Source organism: Papaver somniferum, chromosome 1, assembly GCF_003573695.1.
Source record: "Papaver somniferum cultivar HN1 chromosome 1, ASM357369v1, whole genome shotgun sequence".
Taxonomy (NCBI): Eukaryota; Viridiplantae; Streptophyta; class Magnoliopsida; order Ranunculales; family Papaveraceae; genus Papaver; species Papaver somniferum.
Window position 1 is genome coordinate 189,493,563 of NC_039358.1, and position 13,408 is coordinate 189,506,970.

At 35.2% G+C, this 13,408-nt stretch overlaps 1 protein-coding gene across 1 annotated transcript; it reads right to left on the reverse strand.

Annotated features, from left to right (window-relative positions):
• Positions 1 to 10,486: 10,486 nt before the first annotated feature.
• On the reverse strand, positions 10,487 to 12,984 carry LOC113334618 (WAT1-related protein At5g07050-like). The gene is made up of 7 exons (XM_026580835.1): positions 12,649 to 12,984; positions 12,463 to 12,525; positions 12,230 to 12,346; positions 11,871 to 12,120; positions 11,618 to 11,776; positions 11,358 to 11,509; positions 10,487 to 10,984 (listed from the first exon to the last, which is right to left on the reverse strand). Exons 1-7 carry the CDS (start codon positions 12,849 to 12,851, stop codon positions 10,684 to 10,686), a joined length of 1,245 nt encoding a protein of 414 aa, XP_026436620.1. The 5' UTR covers positions 12,852 to 12,984; the 3' UTR covers positions 10,487 to 10,683.
• Between the last annotated feature and the right edge of the window lie 424 nt (positions 12,985 to 13,408).

Sequence of the window (13,408 nt, forward strand, 5' to 3'; positions counted from 1 at the left end):
ATTGATTGCAAATCCTGATTTGAAAGACTATATAAGGGAGAATTCTAGCAACTGTGAAACCTAATCCCCACACCTTCTGTGTGATACTAGTTGTGCTAAGCTAGAGTTGATTCTCCTTTAACCCTTGGTTTCTTCTTCTAAACCAGGTTAACGACTTAACGACTTCATTGGGATTGTGAATCCAGACCGATACTACTTTCTTGTAGTTGTGTGATCTGATCTTGCTGTTTCTATCGTACGAGTACAATTGTAATAATTGGCTCGAGATTGATATCTCCAATAGGCAAGATATAAAAGTAATCACAAACACTTCGTATCATCGTTTGTGATTCCGCAATATCTTTTTCGCTGCGTCGATTAAGATTATTGTGAGGTGACTGATGATACTAGGTTGTTCTTTGGGAATATAAGTCCGGGTTATCAATTGGTTCCTGTTCACCTTGATTTATCAAAAGACGGAACAAAACTCGTAGGTATATTCGTGGGAGACGGATTTATCTATTACCGTAGACTTTTCTGTGTGATACAGATTTGTTTATTAAAGTCTTCGACTTTGGGTCGTAGCAACTCTTAGTTGTGGGTGAGATCCGCTAAGTGAATCAAGTACGTAGCATCCTGCTGGAATCAGAGACGTAGGAGCATAACTATACCTTGGATAAGTGTGAGATTCATTGGGGTTCAACTACAGTCCAGACCGAAGTTAATTTGGAGTAGGCTAGTGTCTGTAGCGGCTTAATACAGTGTGTGTGTTCAATCTGGACTAGGTCCCGGGCTTTTTCTGCATTTGCGGTTTCCTCGTTCTGGTGTCTATGTTGTTTCTTTTTCGCATTATATTTTGTTATATAATTGAAATATCACAGGTTGTGCGTTGATCAATCAATTAGAATATGCGACCTTTTGGTTGTTGATTTAAATTGATTGGCACTTGGATATTGGTCTTTGGTACCATCCAAGTTATTTCTCTAGTATTTGATAAAGACTCGCAGATTTGTATTTGCTTGAGTATACATCAAATCGAGAGATTGAGTTATAAACTCTTTGATATACTTTTTATCTAGATTGAGTCTGACTGTCTAGTTGATTCTCTAGAAAGTATATTGGAGTTTGTCCATACAGATTGCTAAGCTAAATATTGGGTGTGGTTGTTGTACCCCCGCCTTTTCAATTGGTATCAGAGCAGGCAAACACGTTTAAGACCTCAAAAGTCTGTGTTTGTGGTGATCTGACTCTATGGACAAGAGTACTATCTCTAATAAACGCGTCACCAGAAATAAGGGCTCCGTCTTGTCCAATTCTATTAAAGAGAAAGCTTCTTAAATCTCAAATATGGACGAACCTTGTGTTCAAACAAGACAGACAGGTTCCGACATGAGTATTTTCGATTACCCTTCAAAAGAGTCTACCTCTCTAAATGAACGAGAAACAGCTGAAGAGAGTGTCTTGATTCTAAATCTTGCTAGAATCCAAGCTGGTAGATTTAACCGGTTAAAACACCATGTCGATGTTCTGCTTGGTGTAATAAGGGACTGCAATTTTAAAGAAAATACTGAAGATCACTCTTCACGTATGGTTCTCGAGGCAAGCCTCAAAAAGGATGCTTTGGAGATAGAATATCTCTTGAGTAAACTCTCTATTCAAGGATGCTCTAAGAAGTCTAATGTACCAAGTACTTATGCTACGACTGAAAGCGTTTCAACTCCAGAAGTAAAATCGGAATCCTTTCCATTCAAAAAGGATGTGTCTGAAATCCCCATTGATCAAGGATGTTCCACATCATATGGAAGGAAGAAATCTTTTAACGAGGCTGTTAAGACTGCATTTTCTAATCACTTTTGTGATCATAAAGTATGTCTCCTTTGTGAATCAAAAGGTTCTGCTAAACAAAAAGGAATTACTAAGTTGAATAAAAATTCTCTTGTTCAACTTCAAGTACCTTGGACTTAATTCTCAAAGGTGTAACTGACATTCGTATGTCTAAACCAGTTGGTTTTCGTACTTATCCTGTGTATGTTACCCGGAAAGTCAGTTCAATGAATTCCTCAAATGCTCTAAAGCAGAATAGAAGTCTTTACAAGAATCGTCTAAGGAAAGATCAAGTCGTTTCCTCTGGAAACAACATTTCCCTTGATGTGAACGAAATCCCAGGTGAAAGAAAAAAATTTAATGACATGAGAAATAACTTGATGGAGATAATTGAAGGGTATAAAGAAATTTTCGACAGGTTGTCATCCTCCTCAAGTCAAAATTCTTCTGGTAAGAACTCAAACTATGTCTTGTATTTTGATGACAGTAAGTTTTATGATAATTTCTCACATAAAAAGGGATCCCTCTTTAGACTCAGAAGGAAAAAGAGACTCGATCATAAACACAATTCTTTTGATGAGATCAAAGCTCATATTTGTGCTAATTAATCAAAAGGGTTAAAAAACTTACTCATAAAAATCCTGTTGAGTAAGATGTGTCATTTTTCAGGTATACTTTAGCATACTACTTCTGTTTAGTGAAGCTATTTTCTTATCGTCTATAGCCAAACTACTGGTTTCAGAAATGGTTGCTTAAGTATTTTATATTTGATTTTTTTTAAAAAAAAAAAAATCTTTCATTAAGCTTTTTGTGGGTCAAGTTTGTCTTCGCACGGATACTCGTTCTTGTACGAGACAACTGTTTGTAAACACTAGAAACTATCTTCCCTAAGAAACCTTTAAATACCAAACTTCTGAGTCAAGTTTACCTACTTTTTTTGGTTTGTCAAGAATGTCTTCCTCTTCACATGCTTGGGGTTTTGCTAAAGGCTTTCTTGATAAAGGTATTGGTTTTGAGTCCAAAGGAAGGAAGAAAAGAACTCTTGTTGAAGATGATCATCCCAATGCCTCGTGTTACTTTGCCTACACACATGAGGATGTTGAGAAAGAGGAGATGATCTCTGCTGAAGTGGTTCATGACTTTCTTAAATATTACAAGGAAGAAAAACTGCAGCTTGTTGATACCTTAAAGAGTCTTAATGTGTTAAGAACTGAGTTGGAAAAGGTTACGTCTGACCTTGGTCTCATGAAAGCACAAATTAAAGACATGCTCAATGAGGATATATTTTCTAAAGATGCTGTCGTTCACAAGCTCGAATACCTCAAGACTCATGAGGATCCTGAATCATCTATTTGACTTCAGTTCGTGTCCAGTTTTGGCATAGGAGTCTGTTTTTGTTTTTACCTTGTTTATCTATCCTAGTAAATCTTCTATTTTTCTTGTTTTGTTTAGAAGAATAACTAGAGTTTGGAATAACCATTATTGTGATTACACATAGCTATGTCCAACGTTTTCATCTTCATGTTTTTAGATTTATTGGTTTAAATTCTAAATTTGTTTGGAAGATGATTTTTGCAGTATTAATCTTTATGGTTTTATATATTGCAATATTGTTATGGGATATGTGTGTTTACGTCCGTGAACTATGATTGTCCCATACCTTGTCAAAAGTAAAGTCTTTAGTATGTCGATATGCATGTATTGATAAAACAATGAATAGACTCTTGACAAATACAAAAGTTAAGCCTATTATGTCAATTGTTGATGGAAGATAGGTTAAAATCTTTTGTTTGCAAGGATTATGTCTATTGAATGTCGTTATGCGAAGAGTGATGGAAAATAGAATGAATCCTTGTGTATTCCGCAGTATTGATCTTCCCTGATCCATATTTTTATGTACTACTGTGAGGCTCCATAAAGTGTCTTATGTTGAGCACTAAACGGCCAAGTTGATTATTGTTATGATTAGCTTAGTTGTTGTTCCGCGAGGTACTTTATGTCGAGCATATTCAAATAAATTAATCATCTTGTTTGGTTATTTAGGTGTTGCTCCGTAAGTTTTCTGATGACGAGCATGACCAATTAAATTGATTACTTTTGTGATTAGTTTGGTTGTGTATTTCGATTATATTAATTATGGGTTCTCTTGTGATTAATCTAATTGTATATTTTTTGAGTCTCCATAAGTTCACTTATGTTGAGAATTTTCGATTAAATTAATCATGAGTTCTCTTGTGGTTAATTTAATTGAGTATTTTGGATTCAAATTCATACTTGTATGTGATTTATTATGTCCAAAGAAATCCTTCTTTTCTTTCGAAATTAAGGTTGCTCTTATTGTTCCTTCGAGAATGACATATTATGGGGGAGAGTTCTTAATTGAACTTGTGCTTAATTGCCAAATCTTTGTGGGGAGTGCGGCTGTGGAATATTATAGGGGTTATCTTGTATCTTTATAAACTCCTTGATGAATGCATTTAGCTTTGGCTTTATGATTGCATCTAAATAAGATGATATGTGTTTCTTTCTTTTGGTCATGAAATGTCTCTTTCGGAAATTTCATTAGGATCCCGTTCTTGTACCTTTGCCAATTTTATTTATAAAAAGGGGGAGAATTAATATGTAGTTCACACTACAAACACATATGGTTTTCGGATCATTATGTAAGGGGGAGTGGTTTCCATGTGAGATGGAGTATTGACTAAGGGGGAGTGATACATATCACCATAGTATTGTTGTTGAAGTTGTGATACAATTGAACTTTAACGTTGTGTAGTGATACTATGACACTGTATAACAATGATCGAGAACTCTTGTTTTCTCGTTGTTATAGCTACGGATTTTCAACAACGATGATGCTGAAGTTACAACCTTTGGGATTATTGGAGTACTTGGAAGTGACGAAGATTTCAAGTAATGTTGAAGATTAGTCGTATGGAATAGGAGCTACAAAATTTAATTCATTTATTTTTTGTATTCCATATGTATTGATAGTTTTGTCACTAAAATTGACAAAGGGGGAGATTGTTAGAGCATTGCTCGGTCGAACTCGCATGCGTTGCTATCTCAAGCATGTTTGTCAATGTTAGTGATCAAAACTATAAGTCTTGATTTCTAGTCTACTATAGCTAAGGTCTCGGACTAGGATAGAAAGTGTAGTTGAGCTCAATAACTCCATGGCAATCATCATACAAGACGAAGGACTACTCAAGGAACCAGTGGATCTTCATCGACTAAAAGGTATGTGGAGACTTGAACTTATCTATCACTCAAAAGTCTATTTATCTCTTATCTTGAGATAAAAGTCGTTTTTCTATATAGACTTAGATTATACACATTTGCTATTTCGAGCCGAGTTTATCTCGCCTATCTATTTCTCGAAATATGTGTTGGTAAGCTTTCACTTTAGCCAAGTTCATCTTTACCTAGTGACGAAAGTCATGACAAGTTTCAATCACTTTGAAAATTGCTTACTTTGACGAAAAATAGTTTGTGAATAACAACTATAAAATATCAACGTCCTCTAAGAATGTTTCAATGATTGAAATGAGAGTTTAGATAATATAACCATTGGAGGATATAAGCAATGTTGTGGAAACACATATATGTATAATTCCTTATTCCTTGAACCGAAGTTTGCGAACTTTGTTGATCAAGAGAACCGCAATAGTGGCGTGAGCCAAGTCTGCGAACTGGCGGAAGTTCTCGACCCGAGAAATTCTGCTGGGGTTTGTGAACTCCGTCCGGGAACTTAAGTCCGCGAACCGTGGATATATAGTTCATGAACCAATTTGAGTGAATCAAATAGTTTTTGCTTCGATTGTGTCTTGTGCAGTTACATAAGATTTCCTTGCAATTGAACAACTCTCTAACTAGTTCATTTGAGTCACTTGAACTAGTTATGGTGAAGAAGAATATGGTTGATATGAAAGTGATCATATTGCTAACCATTTGATTAACTATTGTTGAACCAACAAATGTACAAGTTTGGGTACGGTTACACAAGCCTAGAAACGTGCATTTCATTTGTGTGTAACAAGCTAGTTTTCTATCTAACGGTTGAAAGATATTAGCTTGAATCTAATCAGGTTTTCATCTAACGGTGAATATTGAATGCTTTGTTACCAAGCTAACATTGATTGCAAACCCTGATTTGAAAGACTATATAAGGGAGAACTCTAGCAACTGGGAAACCTAATCCCCACACCTTCTGTGTGATACTAGTTGTGCTAAGCTAGAGTCGATTCTCCTTTAACCTTTGGTTTCTTCTTCTAAACCAGGTTAACGACTTAAAGACTTCATTGGGATTGTGAAGCCAGACCGATACTACTTTCTTGTAGTTGCGTGATCTGATCTTGTTGTTTATATCGTACGACTACAATTGTAATAATTGGATTGAGATTTATATCTCCGATAGGAAAGATATAAAAGTAATCACAAACACTTCGTCTCATCGTTTGTGATTCCGCAATATCTTTTTTCGCTGCGTCGATTAAGATTATTGTGAGGTGATTGATGATACTAGGTTGTTCTTCGGAAATATAAGTCCGGGTTATCAGTTGGTTCCTGTTCACCTTGATTTATCAAAAGACGAAACAAAACTCGTAGGTATATTCGTGGTAGACGGATTTATCTATTACCGTAGACTTTTCTGTGTGATACAGATTTGTTTATTAAAGTCTTCGACTTTGGGTCATAACAATTCTTAGTTGTGGGTGAGATCATCTAAGGGAATCAAGTATGTAGCATCCTGCTGGGATCAGAGACGTAGGAGCATAATTGTACCTTGGGTCAGTGTGAGATTGATTGGGGTTCAACTACAGTCCAGACCGAAGTTAATTTGGAGTAGGCTAGTGTTTGTAGCGGCTTAATACAGTGTGTGTGTTCAATCTGGACTAGGTCCCGGGCTTTTTCTGCATTTGCGGTTTCCTCGTTAACAAAATTCTGGTGTCTGTGTTATTTCTTTTCCGCATTATATTTTGTTATATAATTGAAATATCACAGGTTGTGCGTTGATCAATCAATTAGAATATCCGACCTTTTGGTTGTTGATTTAAATTGATTGACACTTGGATATTGGTCTTTGGTATCATCCAAGTTATCTCTCTAGTATTTGATAAAGACTCGCAGATTTCTATTTGCTTGAGTATATATCAATTCGAGAGATTGAGATAAAAACTCTTTGATATATTTTTTATCTAGATTGAGTTTGACTGTCTAGTTGATTCTCTAAAAAGTATATTGGAGTTTGTCCATACAGATTGCTAAGCGAAATATTGAGTGTGGTTGTTGTATCCCCGCTTTTTCATTCATTATTTTAAAAGCATAATGGGAGGGGAGGTGGTGTTTATAGTACTTTAGAAAGAGTTGATTGTGAGATATGCCGTCACTTTGCATATTTTCAATCTTTGTAATTCCCATTTTCTTGTTCGCTCAAATAAAAGGATGTCCATTTGAGTTCTTTCAAAACAGAACATCATATCACAACCAAAGTGTCTTTATGATTATGTCAAAACCTGAATGAGTCAATTCCCAAAATTACATTGTCAATTATCCAAGTATTAGTGATTTACAGTTCACTAGATTAAATGGCTCATTATTTTCTCTAAAATGTGATTCCTTTCACATTCATTGGAGGTAATTTGTAGATGCATTCTCATTCTCACAATTAGTTGTCGTTCAATAACCGTTTGCACATACTTCGTAGAAACTTAACAAAGTGTGATTAGCTTTTGATTCTTACAGAGCTCATGTAACTTTTATAATCTTTATACAAACAAATATTGAGCATTTCTTCGCTCGGATATTACCTGTAATGATCCAATCATCGCATGGTATTATATAAGGAAACAATTCAACATTCAGTTAATATGTTTCCTTAAGATTTCGTGTAATAAGTGGTGCCGCCTTATTACGTAACAAAGGAAAATCTATCTCATTTACTTTAGAGTGTTACTGTTCATGAAGATGATATACTTTTCATCATAATGTACGAATGATCCTTATAATGTACGAATGATATACTTTTCATGCCATAAAAGCATACAATGGATATAATTATTTGCAAACAAAAATTCTTTATTTTAGCTAATATAATATCGATCAAACTATCAGGTAGACAATAGTTTAGGATCAAATCATGCAAATATATAATCTAACCATAGAATTCGATCGAATTAAGATAGAAAATAAAAAAAATTGGCAAAGTTCTTGTTGCCATTAATGTTGACGTGTAGCTAGGGTATGACCTTATCCAAGAATAAAGTGAGTTTGTTTTCCTTTAAGCTCCATATATCTCTTGTAGTTGACTACTAATATATGATACTTGCATTACAACTCTCGTACCATTCTCAGTAAAATGCTTATACCAAAATTTGCAACTCTCGTTGGTATGAGTCAGAATTACATCTCTGTCCCATTATAGGTAGATGCATTTACTTTGTATCATTACTACTGTAGCCAGAATTACATCTCCAACCTATTCTTGGAAAAAGATTTATATCTTCTACCATAATTTGTGTGTTCTCTTTCACATGTTTCAACATACTGATGTTGGTATAATCTAGCACGTCTACCCTCTTTTCGTCGGGGTCCCTTCCATTGCTAACATTGTCATAGTATCTTATGTTGAGAAGTTTCTTTATCCCAACAGATGTGACACGTTGTTTAGAATCGAATTATGCCTCACAACCAATTACTTTAGGTTGAATAGATTACAAAATATTGTTCGTCTCTTTTTATCATACTCCAAACTATATTGGTTCATTAATATCATCAATGAAGTACAAAAATAAAACAAAAACGGAAAGTATTTTTTGACTCATCGAAACTTTTGTGAATTTCTTTCCAAAAAAATTGAGGCGTGTTTTTAATTACAACATATGATTGTCGAAGTTATTGACTCATTATAGTCTAACAAGTGGATTACATCTCACTAAACATTCAAGTTCGGCAGGAAAAAATGAATGTTTCGACAAACTTCCTTCAAAGCATTACATCGCCTGAAGTCAATATATCGCCTTAGAAATGTTGAAGGTATGGCTTCCTCTTTGAACGATGTATCTTAATAAGTTGAAATTTTTTATGACGAAAGTATTGTACTTGTGCACACAAGCTTCCACATCATAGACTCTTTAATGGTGTTCAAGTACTTCTGAGTCCAAAATGTCAAATTCAGGTTGAATTGGTTAGGGCAAAGTCTGGTCAACTATTTGGTCAAGGACCGGTCCATTGGGTTGGCAAGGTCATGGTTAACAAGTATAAGCATATATGGTCCATTATATATAAAGTATTCAGGCCCATTGATAATAAGCTTGGAACTATTAGCATATGATCCCAAAACATATTGTTAACCTTAAAAATTGAAACATTCATCTTTCATCCATTTTGATTGATAGACAATCGCATCATAGTCCGATCGTGATGAAAATTTCATAGTAGATTCATATTAATGTTATTATAAACATCTTAAAATTTCAAGCTAATCCAACGGTTAGAAAAGAAAACATTATGTATGACGCCATAAGACTATTTCAGATTACGTTTATGTGGACAAAGCTGAAAATATCGCATACTTTCGAGTATTTTCCATGGTTGGATCTTTTCGAAAATTTTACAGTGGCTCAATAAGAACAATATGTAACACATATCAAAAATAGAGCATAATCTAATAGTTGGAATTCCTAAAACCTAGGTTTTTCGACGCAGTAATAAATTAGGGTTTTCCTGAACTACACAGATTCATTAAAATCCAGTTTTGGAGATTGCATCATATTCCAATTTGATTGAAATTTTAAAATAGTAAGTAATACCTAATTAAGTTGAACATATTATAATTTAATGAAAATCTAACGGTGAAAGCTCTATGTTTGACAATCATATATTCGTGGAACCCTAGAAAATACTATGAAAACGACATTCTTTTGTGGAACGAGAATATCTGGTAACCCATCCATAATAAAAATTAATCTTGATCAGAACCATGCTAATATATTCGTGAAGGAAGTCATGATTGATGTCGAGCGATAAAAACTAATAGAAAAAAATTACACAAAGTGGTAGAGTCGTGCTGATAACGTGTTGATGGAGAAATATAGAGAAGAGAGAAATTATTCATTAAATATCAATGTAGTATTATATTACATAGGAATAAGCCTCTATTTATAGGATAGATCATCAACCACGGTTATATATATGGGCCGCACACATGGGCCAAAGTCCCTACAACACTAATATAGTAGTTAATCGATTTCCAAATTGAATTTGGACTTCCATATAATTCCAAACACGGTAAGTTAGGTTTTCCGTTTAAATTTGTAATTTTTAAACCAATCATACGTTGCCAAGTGTCCTCATCACCGAAATATTGAATTTGGTTTCCCTTTTTTAATCTTTTTGCTATTCTTTTTAAACCAATCATACGTTGTCAAATGTCCTCACCAAAGCGCTTGTTTCATAAAACTCACAAAAGGCCTATTTCAGTCAATAGGAAGCGATTCCTCATGTGGGAGTTAAACCAATCATACGTTGTCAAATGTCCTCACCAAAGCGTTCGTTTCATAAAACTCACAAAAGGCCTATTCGAGTCAATAGGAAGCGAGGATTTCCTCAAGCGGGAGCTTTATTTATGTAGCTTAATTTTTCCATTTTAACCGTAAAACAAAAGGGTACCTTATAACGAGAATTGCAAGGATTCTCTTAATTCATATTGTTCTTCGTTGATATATAATATGCATATGCTCTGGCTATGTTTTAGAAATAGAAACTAGAAACCCATCGATATAAGGACTAAAAGACAGATAAAACACAACTGGAAAAAAAAAGGAAAATAGGAGAGAAGCCAAAAGTCACAAAAAGGCCCTCGCTCTCTCTAGAAACTGTTCACTGCTTTGTGGCTAATTCACTAGCTCTCAAAGTTGTTTCATCCAGAAGAACAATTACTGCGGTTGTTGCATTAACAGTCGTATCCCAAAGAGCAGATAGGTGTGGTTTATTGTTAGCTTTCTGCATTTCAACGTCGTCGTTAGATTCTATATCCTCTATGATCATGATGGATCCAGGTGCATTTACTCCCTTAATGACTTCAGGAATTTCTTTGGCTAGTTTATTTTCTTGGTATTCCTTGAATTTACCCCATAAAACCGAGTAAAGCCCTGCTACTATCAAGATTCCACCAAGAATTCTGCACCAACAGTATAATATAAGATTAATTATTCGGCGAATGCTTTTATTTCTTCTTTTATTCTGATTTGCTAAGGATAATGACTTCATAGTATCAAACACTAAGAAAGTGTATAAAGGTATTCCATGAAGGAATAAGATATAACAACATGTTAGATGGTGGGAAACGGGAATCACTACTTTATTACTGTATTATCAACAACCATAATCAGATCTAGAAACGTCTATATGATAAGTTCGTAGGAGGAATATACGAAGAAATCGCAGATGCCGGATGCGTTTTTTGTAGACTGATAAAGTATTAGAGTATTGCAACACCTTAATTTCTAAAGACCGGTCAGGAAAAAATATATGATCAGGAAATCGTAACATACCCTCCTAAGAAAATCTTTTCTGCAAGTATGAAAGATCCAAGAATTGCTACAATAATCATCATTAGAGGACTGAAGGCACTTGCAAAAACAGGTCCTCTTTTCTTCATCACTAAACCTTGTACGTAATAAGCCAGACTTGAAGTTACAATTCCCTGTACGCATGTTGATTAATGTTAATAATTATACAGTGAAGTGAAGGCACTTGCATACGTTAGCATTTACCAGTAATATATATTTATAGTGAGAGAGAGTATACTAACAGCGTACGCAGCAGCAAGTAGGTTCATATCCCAACCAATGGTCCAAGCTGAGGGTTTGTGCTCCATTACAAAAGTGACAGCAATGGATTGAAGAGTCCCCACAAAACATATTAGAGCTGTGAGAGAAAGTTGTGCTGTGTACTTCTTCATTGTTACCGCCTACAACAGAAATTTCCAAGCATATATTGAGTAAGAAAATCAAATAAAAATTATGGCCATCAAAATATACTGTAATATGTTTACCAGTATATACCTGTAGCACAAAAAAGGCAGCCCAAGCTAAAGTAGCAAGGATGACAAGAATCGAACCCTTGAGCCAATCGCCTTCAGTAGTACCAGTAGTATCTGTGACAAATGATTTGCGAGGATGAACATGCTTTGACCAAACCATCTCAATGATAGGTCCTTTGTACAAGGTCATTAACATTGCACCAGCCACTGTTACTACTGTTCCCACAACTTTGGCTTGACACCTTACTTTCTTCATATCCACTTTCTCCATCCTGATTATATGTACACAGACATAATCATGAAATAAAAGCAAAAGTTAGCCTAAAAACTACAGTAATCGTTTGATCAATTACTTGGATCATACATGCACATTTTTATTACCTGCAGATAACGGCCATGACAAACGTCATCGCTGGCAAAATGTTACTCAAGGCACATGCAAATGTTGGGGACGTGAACTTAAGCCCAGCATAGTAGAAATTTTGATCGATAACCGGCCTGCGTAATTTGTAACAAAAACAAAATGAGCTATTTCACATCCTGTATAGCATTAGAGATGTATATATAACTATAATGAATAGCCACCATATTTCTTTGTTTATAAGGACACCTACCCAAGAAGACCTAATACAAATATCTGCATGACCATCATAAGCGTAATCCTGGGTCGAACTTTTCTGCAAAAAAAATTATGCCCAAGAACAACACGTCTGGTTAGCAATCAAATTGTAAACTATCTTCGCTGTAGATCATTATTAGTTAAAATACATTTCAGGACTTTGGTAATTTAATATGTATACCTTTCAATAACTAGAGCAAAGGGAGCGATTGCAGCGGTAGCAAAGGCATGTCGGTAAACAACTAAAACATAGTGACTCATACCCCTGTTAAGAGATACTTTTGTAATGATATTCATGCCAGCATAGCCAAATTGAAGTGAAATCATCGCTATGTATGGTGTGCTGGATTGGAGGAAGCTGCTAAAACATCCCTTATTCTCCATTTTGTTTTAGCGAAGGACTTTCTTCCGAAAACCAGGGAAATTATCCCAAAAAGTAGTGCTAGTATATTTTACTAGTTCTTTCCAAAAAGAAGTGTCTGAAATGAGCAAAGAGGAGAAGAAGTTCACAGAAGATGATGACTATCTTGTGAGGTAAAATATGATAATGCATGCATGTATTTATAGTGCCTACAGAGAGAATCCTATCCAAATAGTTTTTGGGTGACGACTGACGACAGAAATTCCTTCAATGTGTAAATCGGCAACATTTTCATTGTCGCAACTCGCACGTGAGATTTCCCCTCAGCAGTTTGCTGGGAGTGTGCTCCAGCACCCCAAGTTCGGCGGGCCCATGCTCAAAGTTAGAGTATTTTAATGTTACTTGAGAACGATCTCTACTGTCAACCAGAGGGTAAGAGCAACTGCAGTGGACGACTAAACCCAAATTTGGTGTCGAGTGGGTTGGCGTAGTGGGACGGACCATCGATCAAAATTTGATCAAAGAGTAAAACTCGGACCAAATTTGATCGGTGATTAAGACCAAATCCAAATATAGTCGG